At 36.5% G+C, this 13,165-nt stretch overlaps 1 protein-coding gene across 1 annotated transcript in view; it reads right to left on the reverse strand.

Moving 5' to 3' along the window:
* LOC134311996 (uncharacterized) overlaps window positions 1-8,093 on the reverse strand; it is a 103,448-nt gene extending 95,355 nt beyond the window's left edge. The window contains exons 1-6 of the mRNA XM_062993645.1: window positions 7,506-8,093; window positions 6,116-6,211; window positions 2,837-3,070; window positions 1,894-2,053; window positions 1,428-1,478; window positions 241-765 (exon numbers count right to left, since the gene is read on the reverse strand). Of these exons, the coding sequence (XP_062849715.1) occupies window positions 241-765; window positions 1,428-1,478; window positions 1,894-2,053; window positions 2,837-3,070; window positions 6,116-6,211; window positions 7,506-8,093 (1,654 nt within the window). The remainder of the gene's footprint in view (window positions 1-240; window positions 766-1,427; window positions 1,479-1,893; window positions 2,054-2,836; window positions 3,071-6,115; window positions 6,212-7,505) is intronic.
* Between the last annotated feature and the right edge of the window lie 5,072 nt (window positions 8,094-13,165).

Below are 13,165 nucleotides of genomic sequence, written 5' to 3' on the forward strand. Positions count from 1 at the left end.
GGTTTACCCATGTAATTTCATCTTTAATGTAGTTGTAAGATCTGAAGCCAATAATATAATTTTAATATAATAATATAAGGAAAAATCAGGTAATTTAGGGTGCTTAATACATTTAAAAATTTCTTTACATTTTTCATTAAAAAAACTCTTTTGTATAAATGTATCACTGACTCATATGAGAATCTAAAATCACCCAAACAGTTTTTACACTTTCATTTAGATTTTACATTCAGTTTGTTAAATCTGACAGTTTTACTTTTGTTCCTGAATAAACCAAAATCCCCGGGTAGAGGGGCTGAGTGAACTTGGTCTGAACTCTGTGGAGAAGCTTCATTGTGTCAGAGACGCTGTAGAAGGACAGAGTTCCTGCTCTGTAATCCACATACACTCCTATTCTAGAGGAACTCGGCATTATGGGGATTTTACGCTCTTTGTTATTGTGCCAGAATGAAAAGCTGGATGGAGAACAGAACAACTTCCAAGACTGATCATTACCTCCAAACACACACTCAGTACCACTCCCCTTTCTTCTGATGCTTTTATATGACACTGATATATCAACCCCATTATTTCCATTCCACTCAACCTCCCAGTAACAGCATCTACTCACACTCTCTCTACACAGAAACTGGAAGAACCAGTCAAATCTATCTGGATGATTAGAATACGACTTTTTTGTTCCACTGTTGGTCACCACTTTGTTCTCCTCAGACAGATCGAGGTAGTTATGTACTGTGTTTGGGTCCAATGTGAACTGACAGAAATCTGATGTAGAGAAAACAAAACATAAAACAATTAACATAGACATGTGTTTGTGTGTATGTAAGGGTGTATGAGTTGTGGTAGTTGATTTAACTCCATTTAACTCTAACTCTATTACTTTACTAAATACTGTATTTACTCGTGCTATAAATATTAGTAACCTGTTACCTACATTGTTAAGAACTCTGAAATTTTGCAGCCAATGAGTTGAGTTAAGGTATGCAGAAGTATCACTCCTCACTCCTACTTAATTCACTATGTGGCCAAGACAGAATGAGAATTGAGTAGTTAAAGCTTAACCTGGTGATCAAGCCATAATATTGAATCAATGCAGCATGCATGGGTAATGCAGTATGCAAACCAAATCTGGTCAGGTATAGTAGATATTGCCATGCTGAATTGCAATCAATCATATGTTGTATCACTAATTTTATGAATAATGCATGTATTTACTTCATAAAATCATCTATCTACATGTATGATTTTGTAGCACTTTGAGGTATAAGTAACTACCTGGGCTCGTAAGTGCATAATACAATATTTATTTAAGCACAATGCACAGTGTGTAGGTATGTAAACTAGAATTTGAACTACTTATGTGACAAATACAGGCGGGGACAAAAACTATTTCACAGAAAGTGTTTGTGTGTTTGAGAGAAACTTACATTGAAGAAAATCTTCTCTGATTTCTGGTGGAAGGATCTGAACCACCTTCACTGCAGAAAAGAGTTACAGAACAATCACTAATCACAGTAACTGAATATTAGCATTACAAAGTGCTGTGGGCTGCATGGTGGGGTGGCTGGTAGAGTGGGTGCTACGCAGCATGCATCCTGGGCACTTTGGTTTAATCCTTGTTTCCAGTCACAGTCTATGAGAAATTTGGCACATTCTCTCTGTTTTTCTAAATTGGCCCAAGATCTTAGTAAGTAATTAAATGTGAGTGCAGTGCATGCAAAAGCACTGGACCCACCATGACTGTGACCAGGATAAAGTGTTTTATTAAAGTGAATAAATAAAGAAAGTGTTGTTAAATGTAAAACATTAATACTGGTGGATTTTTTATGTTTTGTTTGATAGTTCAATACTTAGTATTTTAGAGGCAATGGAACATTGAGGGCTTCAACTCACCTTCATCTGGTATCTTCTTAAACTGCTCTTCCCAGAATTCTTCTACTTTCTCTCTCAGCTGAGATACAGACTCTGTAACATCATCAAATGAGAGGAAAGGACTGATTGTGATGGTGGGTGATTCTGCAGATCCAGCAGGAGTCGAGAGAGACCGGAAACTCTACATTCAGAAATATAATGTTCACAGAGACACAACAAGAGGATGAAGAACCACAAATTATGGACAACAGACACAAAAAACAGTGGCGTTTCGCTAAGTAACATTAACAGTGCTTCCTCTAATATAAACCACACTTTCGGTAAAGCTGCTTATCCACATATTTATACTTGTATTTAAATAAAACAGTTCAAAGTGAAACCTTACTGTATGAGTGGAACAAGGTCACTTTGACAGTGGTTGCCCAGCTCATCTCATAATTCAGACTTTTTAGTTGAGTTGATTTTTTCTCTTTAATGAGCTAAGTTAACGAGCACCTACAATTTCATCAGTATACAAGAAGTGGACAAATACCAGACAAGACTAATATTTGGTGATGTTGTATGGTTGTAAGTCAACACACCATCTGTTCACATCATTTAAGACATGGTGGACAAGTGGCTAACAGCCTTTGGCTAATTGTTTATAATAGATATACAACTTGCCATCCAGTAACAACATTAATAACCTTGTCCACCAGAGACTGCCATCCATATTAAATCTAAACTCTCTTTTTTTTACATCAGCAAGTTATCTATATTTTTGATGTTACTGTCATCATGTTTTTCACATTATGAATATTTATGATGAGTAAGACTGGTGCACCAATAACGTAATTATATAATAATTTCTTTTTATTCCTTTCATGGTAATAATTTATTCACATCCTGCATTTATTTTGGTATAAGAACACATCAAATAATAAAATCACCCACTTTTTCACCACTGTACTTTTAGTGCTGTTACCTGGAGAAAATGGATGGGATCCACTGTCTGTGAAAGCTTCGCCAGTCCATCATTTTTCCTCTCTAGCTCCACAATCTCCTGCTTCAGCTGCTTTATGACATTTTCAGCTTGACTGACTTCAGTTTTCTCTCGATCTCTGATCAGTTCCTTCATCTCAGAGAATCTTCTCATAATTGAGTCGATCAGTTCAGTACAGATCCTCTGAATGTTCTCTACTGCTGTCTGTGCAGAAAACTATTAAAAGATTCAGAAAGAGGAAACGTTTCTCACTCAGATATTTTACTAGACCTAAACAACTTTTGTTCCTGCAGCATAACATAATACTTGAAAAAAGTATTCATGATTTAAATATAGTGGCTGGTCTGTGACACAGTGTGCATCATGTAAAATCAAAAGCAAAAAATTCCAACAAAAAAAGCTAAAACTTAAAAAGAGATTTAAAATATGCTTTTATCCCTTGTAATTGTAAAACTAGCTTAAATTTAATTTAACAATTTGCACTGTAACTTACTGAATTATTTGATAGTCAATAAATGTGTTTTTAAATTGAGGAGTAATACAAAATACAAGACAATCAGGGCATCTGATAGTTTACATAACAATAAAAAAGAAACATAGCACATACAATCTACAATCTCATTTTTTTCAGTGAAACCCACACAATAGACACAGACAATCACAATCACACAAACCAAGAAGATGTGTTAGAGTTCTGTACTTTTTAAAAATCTATCACTATGGTAGAATCTGTCCACAGTACACATTAAAATGATGTCAGAGAGCATTTGAAACAAGTTATGGATCTAATCGTAGAGAAACCCAGACTTATACACACCTCAGAACCAGGGGCGGCTCGTTCCTTAGGGCGATCGGGCGACGTACCACCAAAGGGCAAAAGGGAAGAATTTTTTTTTATCACATTCAACCAGTGTTAAACTAACTGTGACTGTTCTGGAGTCTGTCTTGCCTCGGAATATCGTAGTCCAATCAGCAGCAAGTTGTGTTTAGTACAGTACCGCCCCTTTTGGGGCAACTCCAGTCTGACTGAAAATCGCCCCGGATTGCTCTCATAGACTCTCATTTTAAAGCTCTTTTTTTCTAACTGCAGGCACTGCAATGCATTTTAAATGGCTTCCGAGAGGGCACGCACTTACGTGCTTGCGTCACACGTAATTGCTTCTTATTTGGAAACTAAACATGATGTTCCGTATTTTTATCAATGGAAGAGAAATGCTGCAGATTAGACTGAGACAGAGCGATATGTATGAAACAGAAGGAAACTGCTGCTACCATGGGAATTAGAAAGCGTTTGGTTATTATTTTAAGCAGTGTTCACTTTTAGTCTTAGTAACGCTGTGTGTGCGCAGGCTTATATCAGCATAACAACCTGTTATTACTTCAATGTTTAAGTAGTGCAGTGGGCAGAGCGTATCGCGCATATTTTTCCACCCCAGGTTCGGATCTGGCTTAGGACGAAAGTAAAGTAAGGGCCGGCACTTTTCTCACTGCCCCGTAAGCAACTCAGTCCAGAATCGGGGCTGCATGTCAGTGTGAAGATGGATGTATGTATGTAAAAATATTGTTTGCACTATTGAGAAAAAAATGTTACATGATGTTCTTTATGTTGTTTTGCCTAAAATATGGTTCTGATTTATTATTATAAAGAATGAAAATAATAAACAGCCTAAATAAAACATTTTGATAATGTTCCTATGACTGTGTAAGACCCGTTATATTTTTTATAGGTGCAACCCTAACCGCCTACCCCCCGCTCCCGCTCAAGTAAACACCCACCATACCACCCCCACCCTATGCCTTCCGCCAACCCGTCAGCCCAGGGTGTTTCATATTTTCAGTTCTGAAAGTTGGCAACCCTAATTGGAGCAGCTAGCGATCTCGTCAACATGACTACCATTACCTCAGGATCTGCTGCACCTAAAATAAAATGCTGCTGATGACTGAATTAAATTGTTAGTGTGAAGGCTTTACTTAATTTTATGATTAATGGTAAAGCTGGTCTCTCTCCATGTTCAAAGTTATTTGTGAGGGCAAACTGACAGATGACTTAAGGTGTTAATTATCTAAGCTTTAATTTACCAATTGAATGGGTCACCTTGGCCATCATTGCAACAATTGCCCCCCCCCCCTGAGAGATTTGGCAGGAGCCGCCACTGCTCAGAACTCACTTTTAGTCCATTACATAAAAAATAAATGAAATCAAAACTACAATCACACTGTCATGAACATTTACATTACATTTACATTTTCGGCATTTAGCAGACGCTCTTATCCAGAGCGACTTACAGAAGTGCTTCTATAGTGAACATTTCATTTCTCAAGTTTAGGTAAACAACAGTCAAAGAACACAAATCTGCTAAAACCTGTTAAAAGGCTTTTTTTTTTTTTTTTTTTTTGAAATGGAAAAGAATGGAACAAAATGTTAGTAAATAAGTACAGTCAGCCTAAGTGTTTAGTAAAAAGGTGGGTTTTTAATCGTTTTTTAAAGACAGCAAGAGACTCAGATGTTCGGACAGACAGAGGAAGTTCATTCCACCACTTCGGCGCTACACAGCCTTGATGCTTGTCTTCCTTTAGTCCTGGATGGGGGCTCAAGTCGAGCAAGACTAGAGGCTCGGAGGTTGCGTGGTACAGAGCGTGGTTTGATTAGGCCACGAAGGTAGCTTGGGGCTGGTCCATTTTTGGCTTTGTAGGCGAGCGTCAGTGTTTTAAACTGAATGCGTGCAGCTACAGGAAGCCAGTGAAGAGAACGTAGCAGTGGGGTGATGTGGCAGTGTTTGGGTTGGTTAAAAACCAGACGTGCAGCTGCATTTTGAATGAGCTGTAAGGGTTTAATCGTGGACATGGGAGCTCCAGCAAGAAGGGAGTTGCAGTAGTCCAACCGCGAAAATGAACAGGTCCTTCTATTAACTTATTTAAAGGTATAATAAACTAATAAAAGATGAAAGGTTAAAATGGCGACTGTAACAGCAAGAGTAATTCTTATTGTCTTGGAAAATAATGTGACTGCATGTGATGGCTTTAAACATGTTACAAGTAAAATTACATGTTGAGAAATTTAGGAAAACAGTTAAGTGGCAGAAATTGCCCTGGTCTAATGAGAGTCCCAGTGCTGGTGTGCTAGCAGAATATCCGCTGCACCACATGTGCATGTCAGTTTCTATCATATTGATACAAATTCCAAGCTGAAACAATCATTAGTTTAATTAAATGTTTAATGCACTGTAGTGTTTAGAGGAGCTTTTTGTTTAACAAATTTACCTTGTGAGACTCCACAGCGTTTATCAGCTCATTAAGTTCTTTCTCTCTGTTCTGAATTTTCTCTTGGAATTTTCTCTGTACCTCCAGCAGCTGCTTCTACACAGAATAATGATTCAATTTTTACTTTTACTTACCCAAATATTACAATGGAAGACAAGTATGTAATTTGTTATTTGTTTTATTAGTATATACACTTCAAATGACATCTGAAGCTGTCCTGTGGTATATTGTACCATGTAGATTTCAGGTGATTCTTTAACTTTTTAAATTGTACAATTGGAATTTCATACAGTGCATCCTGGTGCCATCTCTTCCACAGGTAAACGGTTCACATATGCCTGGTCAGCCATATGATCTTGGAGAAAACAGGATTTTTCAGACCAGATGACCTCATTCCACTGCTTTGATGTCCAGTTTTGAGGTGTTTTCAGTGGTCAGGAGCCTGCAACTATGCAACCCCAAACACAGAAGGGTTTGATGCATTGTGTGTTGTACCACAATCACCTCGCCCCAGGATTAAAATGCAATTTAAGTCACAGTAGACCTTCTGTTGGTCCACATGAGACACCATGAGTGTCACCTTGTGACACCTTGGCCACCCACCAACCTGGCTGGTCTCTCCTTGAACCACTGGCTTTGGATGCTCACCACGGCTTTCTGTGACACCCCTTGCTGTGTCTTAGATGCTTCAACCCTGAGCCCGGCCATAACAATCTGGTCCTTTTCCTTAAGTCACTCAGGTCTTTATGATCATCATATCTGATACTATTAACATTTAATGTTTTGGCTCATCAGTGTATTATAGCTGTATTTGGTAATGATGTCCTTGTAACAAAATAGTTATTAATTTATTTTGAGTTACTTTTTTCTCCATCAGTTTCATTATATATATTTTTGTTTTAACTTATGCATGCACCAACTTAGGGTCAAATGTATGTGGATATTTGACATTAAGCTTGTTGCAAATCCCATTCCAAAATCATGAGCAGTAATAAAGAGTGCCCATTCGCTTAAAGAAGCTTTGTGGTTTATCATAAGACATTTGGACATGGACATGGACACTGACGTTGGATAAAAAGGCCTGACTCACAATCAATTGCAGTTTCTTCTTCATCCTGAAGGTGTGCAGTAGGGGTGATTTAAGGCTCTGTGCAGGACACATAACTTGTCAAACCTGCTCACTTTTGCACAAAGGAATGCAAAAACACTTTTAATGGGTGTAACTTCCTGAACTTAACCCTGTAGTGAATATTTTGCCAAATGTTTTGGAAACCCATCTGAACAGTAGATTTTAATGTGTCCTGCTGGTGTCTCTCTACTGTGTGTTTTTATTAATTACTTCTGATCAGGAGAAGTGCTTGTAATATAGCAGCTTTATAATATTTTTTACCTGTTTCTCAGTTCTTTCTGCTGCAGCTGATATTGTATCATGTCCTTTATGATCATCCATGGTACACAACATGCAGATACACTGCTGATCAGTACAACAGTAAACCTCCAGCGATTTATTATGCCGAAAGCAGATCTGCTCCTGCAGTCGTCTGGTAGCTTTAACCAGTGTGTGAGTCTTAAAAGCAGGAGATTCATAGTGAGGCTGGAGGTGAGTTTCACAGTAAGAGGTCAAACACACCAGACAGGATTTAACAGCTTTGTATTTTGTCCCAGTGCAGGAATCACACTCCACATCTTCAGGTTCAGCAGAAGAGTGAACAGGTTGTGGAGCTTGAAGTTCTGTTTTCTTCAGGTTCTCCAGAACTTCAGCCAGAATAATGTTTTTTCTCACAGCAGGTCTTGGAGTGAAGGTTTGTCTACACTGTGGACAGCTGTATGTTCCTTTATCATCCTCCCGATCCCAGCAGTTGTTGATACACACCATACAGAAACTGTGTCCACAAAGAAGGGTTACTGGATCATTCAGTGTGTCCAGACAGACTGAACAGCTGAACTCATTCTGGGCTACTGAAAATGTTGATGCCATTTTCTGCATGTAAACAGAAACACCAGTAAACACAGCAAGTTATTTACAGCAGCTCAGACTTCCTGGTTTAGTTTGTAAGCGTTATGTTTAAAACAAGTGAGTTTAAAGTAAATCAACCATTTTAACTACATAAAGTAACAATAAACTGTAATAAACAGAACTGATATAAACTCACCTGCAATCAGAAACTCAAATTACCAACAAAACTACAGACACGAAACAGATGCGCACTCGGACTGAACAGGATCAGATCAGTTTCACCTGTATTTCTGTGGAACTAAAGGAGGGAGGAGAGAATGATGAGAATAAAAATATGGTTGGTATTATTTTGAGATGTCATTCTTATTCTTTGTATTTATTCTCTTACTATAAAAACAGACACATTTGAAAATAGATGTAGTGGTATAAGTGAAGTTATGTGATAGACATTTAACTCTTGGCAGTTTTGTTATTTCGTAATTTGTGACCAAATGATTGGAACAAATTTTTTTTTAATTATTTGTTACAATTTTCAGTTCCTTTTATGCTGAGTTGGCATTTCTAAAAACATGTTTAATCTCTGAAACACATGAGCACTGTTTACGCACAACACCATAATGAAATAAAGTGAATCTTTACCATAGATAAGAGCACAGCTCCCTAAATTGATTCCAATAAATAATTTGTTTAAAAAAAAAGAGTCGTTTCTGACTTGTTTACGATGTAATTCAAGTTGCTTTTGTACAAACTGATGTGAAGAAATTGGGGAGGGTAACATCATGTATATGGAGCCTGAGTTTTAGAGCCAAAAAGGCACAAATGTATTGAATAATGACACTATAAAGTACAAATAATTCATCTTACATATTTGTACTGCACTGTAATCTGTTTTTTTGTGTGTTGGCAAGCTTTGGAGACCAACATGGACTCTTTTCACTCCAACTGCAACAACTCAATATGATCAGAATTAGTTAGAAGCTAAAAATTTTGTATGGTGATTGTAAACAACATATGTCTCATGAATAAATAGGTAATGGAATATAATATTATAACATTATTATTAATCTGTATATTATGATATTCATATAATGAAATATATGCCGTTCCACAGGACCATGGAACCCATTAACAGGTTTCCCAAACATCCCTTTGGGAAAAAATACCTTGAAACTCAATTTTGTCTTGAGTCTTTTAAACTCAATGCCACTCCCAGAACCAATTGAGGTTGAGTTTCAAGGTACCACTGTATTCAAAATATATTTCACCCATGTGAAACAGAAATGTTCAGCTTATGTTTGCATAATAATAAAAGTAATTGGATAAAAAAGTTGAACCAAATTCAACTGACAATTGGGATTTAGTTGTTTTGCAGTAGTAGTGTGTCAGGGTTCTCTACAAGTTACTTACACCATATAAAACCAGGTCATAAACAGAGGCATGCAGAAACATTTAGTACACAATAGCAGCAATAGGTGTGGCTAATAAAAATGTTCCATGTTGGTGTTTTAAATCACTCATCTCCGCATCAAATTATTTAGAAAGTATTTAGCAGTTGTACTGCGTTTTGACATGGTGTCATTTTGGTTGACTTTGGTAATTATATTCTGTGGACTGATGAGTGAAAGGTGAAACTTTTTGCATGTGTTCCATTACATCTGGCATAAAGTTAACACTGCATTCAACCATGAGAACATCACACCAACAGTCAAACATAGTATAATGTTTATAATTTGTGGAATTATTAAATTATTATTAAATTATTAACTCTATAAGAAATCCTGAAGAAGAAGAAGAGAGGGCTAAAATTCCTCCACAGCACTGTAAAAGTTACTACAAAGATTTGAGTTGTTACTGCGACACAACCAGTTTTTAGGTTTAGGGGCAATTACCTTTTTACATGAATGAAAAAGGTTTTAAATAATTCTTTATCTTTAATAAATGGAATGATTATTTAAATCCTGCATTTTGTGTTTGCTCATGTTGTCTCATATTCTAATAAAATTCTTCGGAATATATAAAACATTTATATGTAAAAAATGTTGTGACTGTGTGTGTGGGTGTGTGTTGCCCTGTGATGGCGTTGTCTGCTCTTGTAGGTAAAGAGGATTCTGACTGTGCGTCCATAATTTACACCCATTAAACATCTTATCAGGTACAACAGCATGTTACTACTTTGTAAATATAAAGACACTCTATTGAACCTCACTAAACAATATACAAGAACTATCATAGGTCTACCACTGACTAAATATGGCTGGGGTATTTAAACACAATATACACTTACTCCCCAGCAAACACACAACCTTATACTTAGGTTATGAACGAGCTCTACAGTGTGAACATCCAAAATCTCTGAAACCTATGAAACCTGATTGTTCTTTAATCAGAGAGCCCTCCATATTATTAGCTTGTTTTTCACACTGTCAGTCTTTTGCTCCATAGTTGGTGGTTGATAAAGAAAAATAAAAAGCTTCCTATCTTATTTTAAAAGATTTGTAATGTAAACAACATTATGCAATCACTTGTATGTTATAATAACGTGTGTAAAGACATTTAACATGTCAAAAATGTATATAAATTTACAGCAGACCGCTGAGAGCTCTGAGCTGGGTGGATTGTGAGGTTCACAGTTACCCATTGCAAGAGAAGATTTAAATATTTCGTATTTTGTTTCAAAGTTAATATAATAGAAAGTGAACCCTAGCGTCTGAGTTTGTGCCTGGACTGTAACTCACACATCGCAGAGGCATGTTTTCTATTCATTACACATTTTAATGGGTTGGGATGCACCATACTATTTAAACTAAAGACAAATCTGGACCGCTTACATACAAAGTCAAGCACACACACTCTGTGTCTATTAGCCACACTGTTGTAGCACATGCAGAATGAGACCTGACATTGTCTTGCTAAAATAACCATGTATTTCCCTGGAAAAGTTGTCACCTTGAAAACATACAGTGCTGTGAAAAGTAGCCTCCTCCTACCCAATTTCCCCTATTTTGCTTATTTGTTACATTTATTTGTGCAGATTGTCTAACTGATTTTAACATGAAACAGCTTTTATGTGATTCCTTTAACTTTGCATAATAATAAAAGTCATTAAATCAAAAAGTTAACCAAATTCAACTGACTGGGTTCAGTTACAGTGCTGTGAAAAAGTATTTGCCTTCCTCCCAATTTCTCTTATTTTGCTAATTTGTCACATTAATTGTTTAGATCTTCTGATTTCAACATGAAACAGCTTTTATGTGATTCCATTTACATTTAAATATTTCTATTACCTGAGAATAAAGATTTATTCAAAATATATTTCATTTATGTGTAAAAGTAGTTTTCAGATTAGGTTTACATAATTATAAAAGTAATTAAATCAGTTAGTTAAAGTTAACCAAATTCAATTGACAATTGGGGTTCGGCTGTTTTGCAGTAGTAGTGTATCAGGGTTCTCTACAAGTTTCTGGAGTTTTTTTACACCAGACCTGTTAAACCAGCTCATGAACAGAGGCATGCAGAAACATTCTGTTAACAATAGCAATAATGGGCGTGGCTAACTGAAATGTTCCATGTTTGTGTCTCTTTACTGTGTTCATGTTTTTAATCACTCACCTCTGCATTAAAGTATTTAACCATCAGATGTTCTAGGTTTTGTGACATTTTGGTTGACTTTGGTGATTATATTCTGTGGACTGATGTGAAAGGTGGAACTTTTTGGAAGACGTGTCCCATTACATCAGACATAAAGCGAACACTGCATTCAACCATAAGAACATCACACCAACAATTAAATGTGATTTCTGAATGGGATGCCCAACAAGATCATGTGTCCACCTACTTTTGGCCATATAGCATAGCCAAACAGATGATGTCAACTTGTGAAGCACCAACACTAGTTCCCACAAAACTAAAATATATGGATATTACAGGTAAATTATTATAAATCTAAACAGTAAATATTATTTTTAAAAGCACATATTTCCATGGCGATCAGGGTCTGGGCTCAGTCACAGAATGATGTTGTTTTGTTTAAAAGTTTGCACTTCACCCTTATCTGCATTTGATCTATAAGGTCATGTTTTTGGAGAAGGATCTTCTTTCTTGCATGACAGACTCTAAGCTTTAATGGGTGAAGTCACAAAGTAAAATTACATTTTAGATGCAGCATAATGGTAATACTGCTCCTGTCCACCAGAGACCGCCATTAACATAAACCTATCTTATTTATTTATAAACACTGATTATGTTGATTGATACTGTACATGATAGCTAAGAGGCGTTTGACAAACTGACTCAGGAAAAGAGAATTGCCTTCTAAAATTGTGTTTTATTAGTCCAGTGATAGGTGCACAATGTCCCAGCCCAAATAACCAAAATTAATTTAATTAAATTAACAAAATAAATAAACAAAGGGAAAATATTAATCATGACAGCAAATTAATACCAAGTCCCGTTCAATTACAGTACCCACAAATTCAGTAATGTATATTTCTGGAACATAAAAACGACACAATGACTAAGTGGGTAGCACTGTCGCCTCACAGCAAGAAGGTCCTGGGTTCGATCCCCAGGTGGGGAGGTCCGGGTCCTTTCTGTGGGGAGTTTGCATGTTCTCCCCATGTCTGTGTGGAATTCTTCCGGGTGCTCCGGTTTCCTCCCAGTCCAAATATGTGCAAGTGAGGGAAATTGGAGACACTAAATTGTGTTTGGTATAAAATTGGTGAACTGATGAATCTCGTGTAATGAGTAAATACCGTTCCTGTCATGAATGTAACCAAAGTGTAAAACATGACGTTAAAATCCTAATAAACAAACAAACATAAAAACCAGGACGAACATGCCCCTGTCCAATATTTAAACTGGCTTCATTCAATGAAGTTGGTACTTCATTGGGGTGCTACACAATATACTGTAAAAGAAATCAGGGATGGATTTTATTTTTGATTATTTTATGTTTAGCAGAAATAATAAAAGTGAAAAATCAAAACACAAAACATCAAATTAAATAAAATGTCTTAAATAGCGATTACCGTCTGACCCACCATGACCCTGACCAGAATGAAGCAGATCTGTAAACATTAACAATCACATGATAA

This window comes from Trichomycterus rosablanca, chromosome 4 (genome assembly GCF_030014385.1).
Source record: "Trichomycterus rosablanca isolate fTriRos1 chromosome 4, fTriRos1.hap1, whole genome shotgun sequence".
In the NCBI taxonomy this organism is placed as follows: Eukaryota; Metazoa; Chordata; class Actinopteri; order Siluriformes; family Trichomycteridae; genus Trichomycterus; species Trichomycterus rosablanca.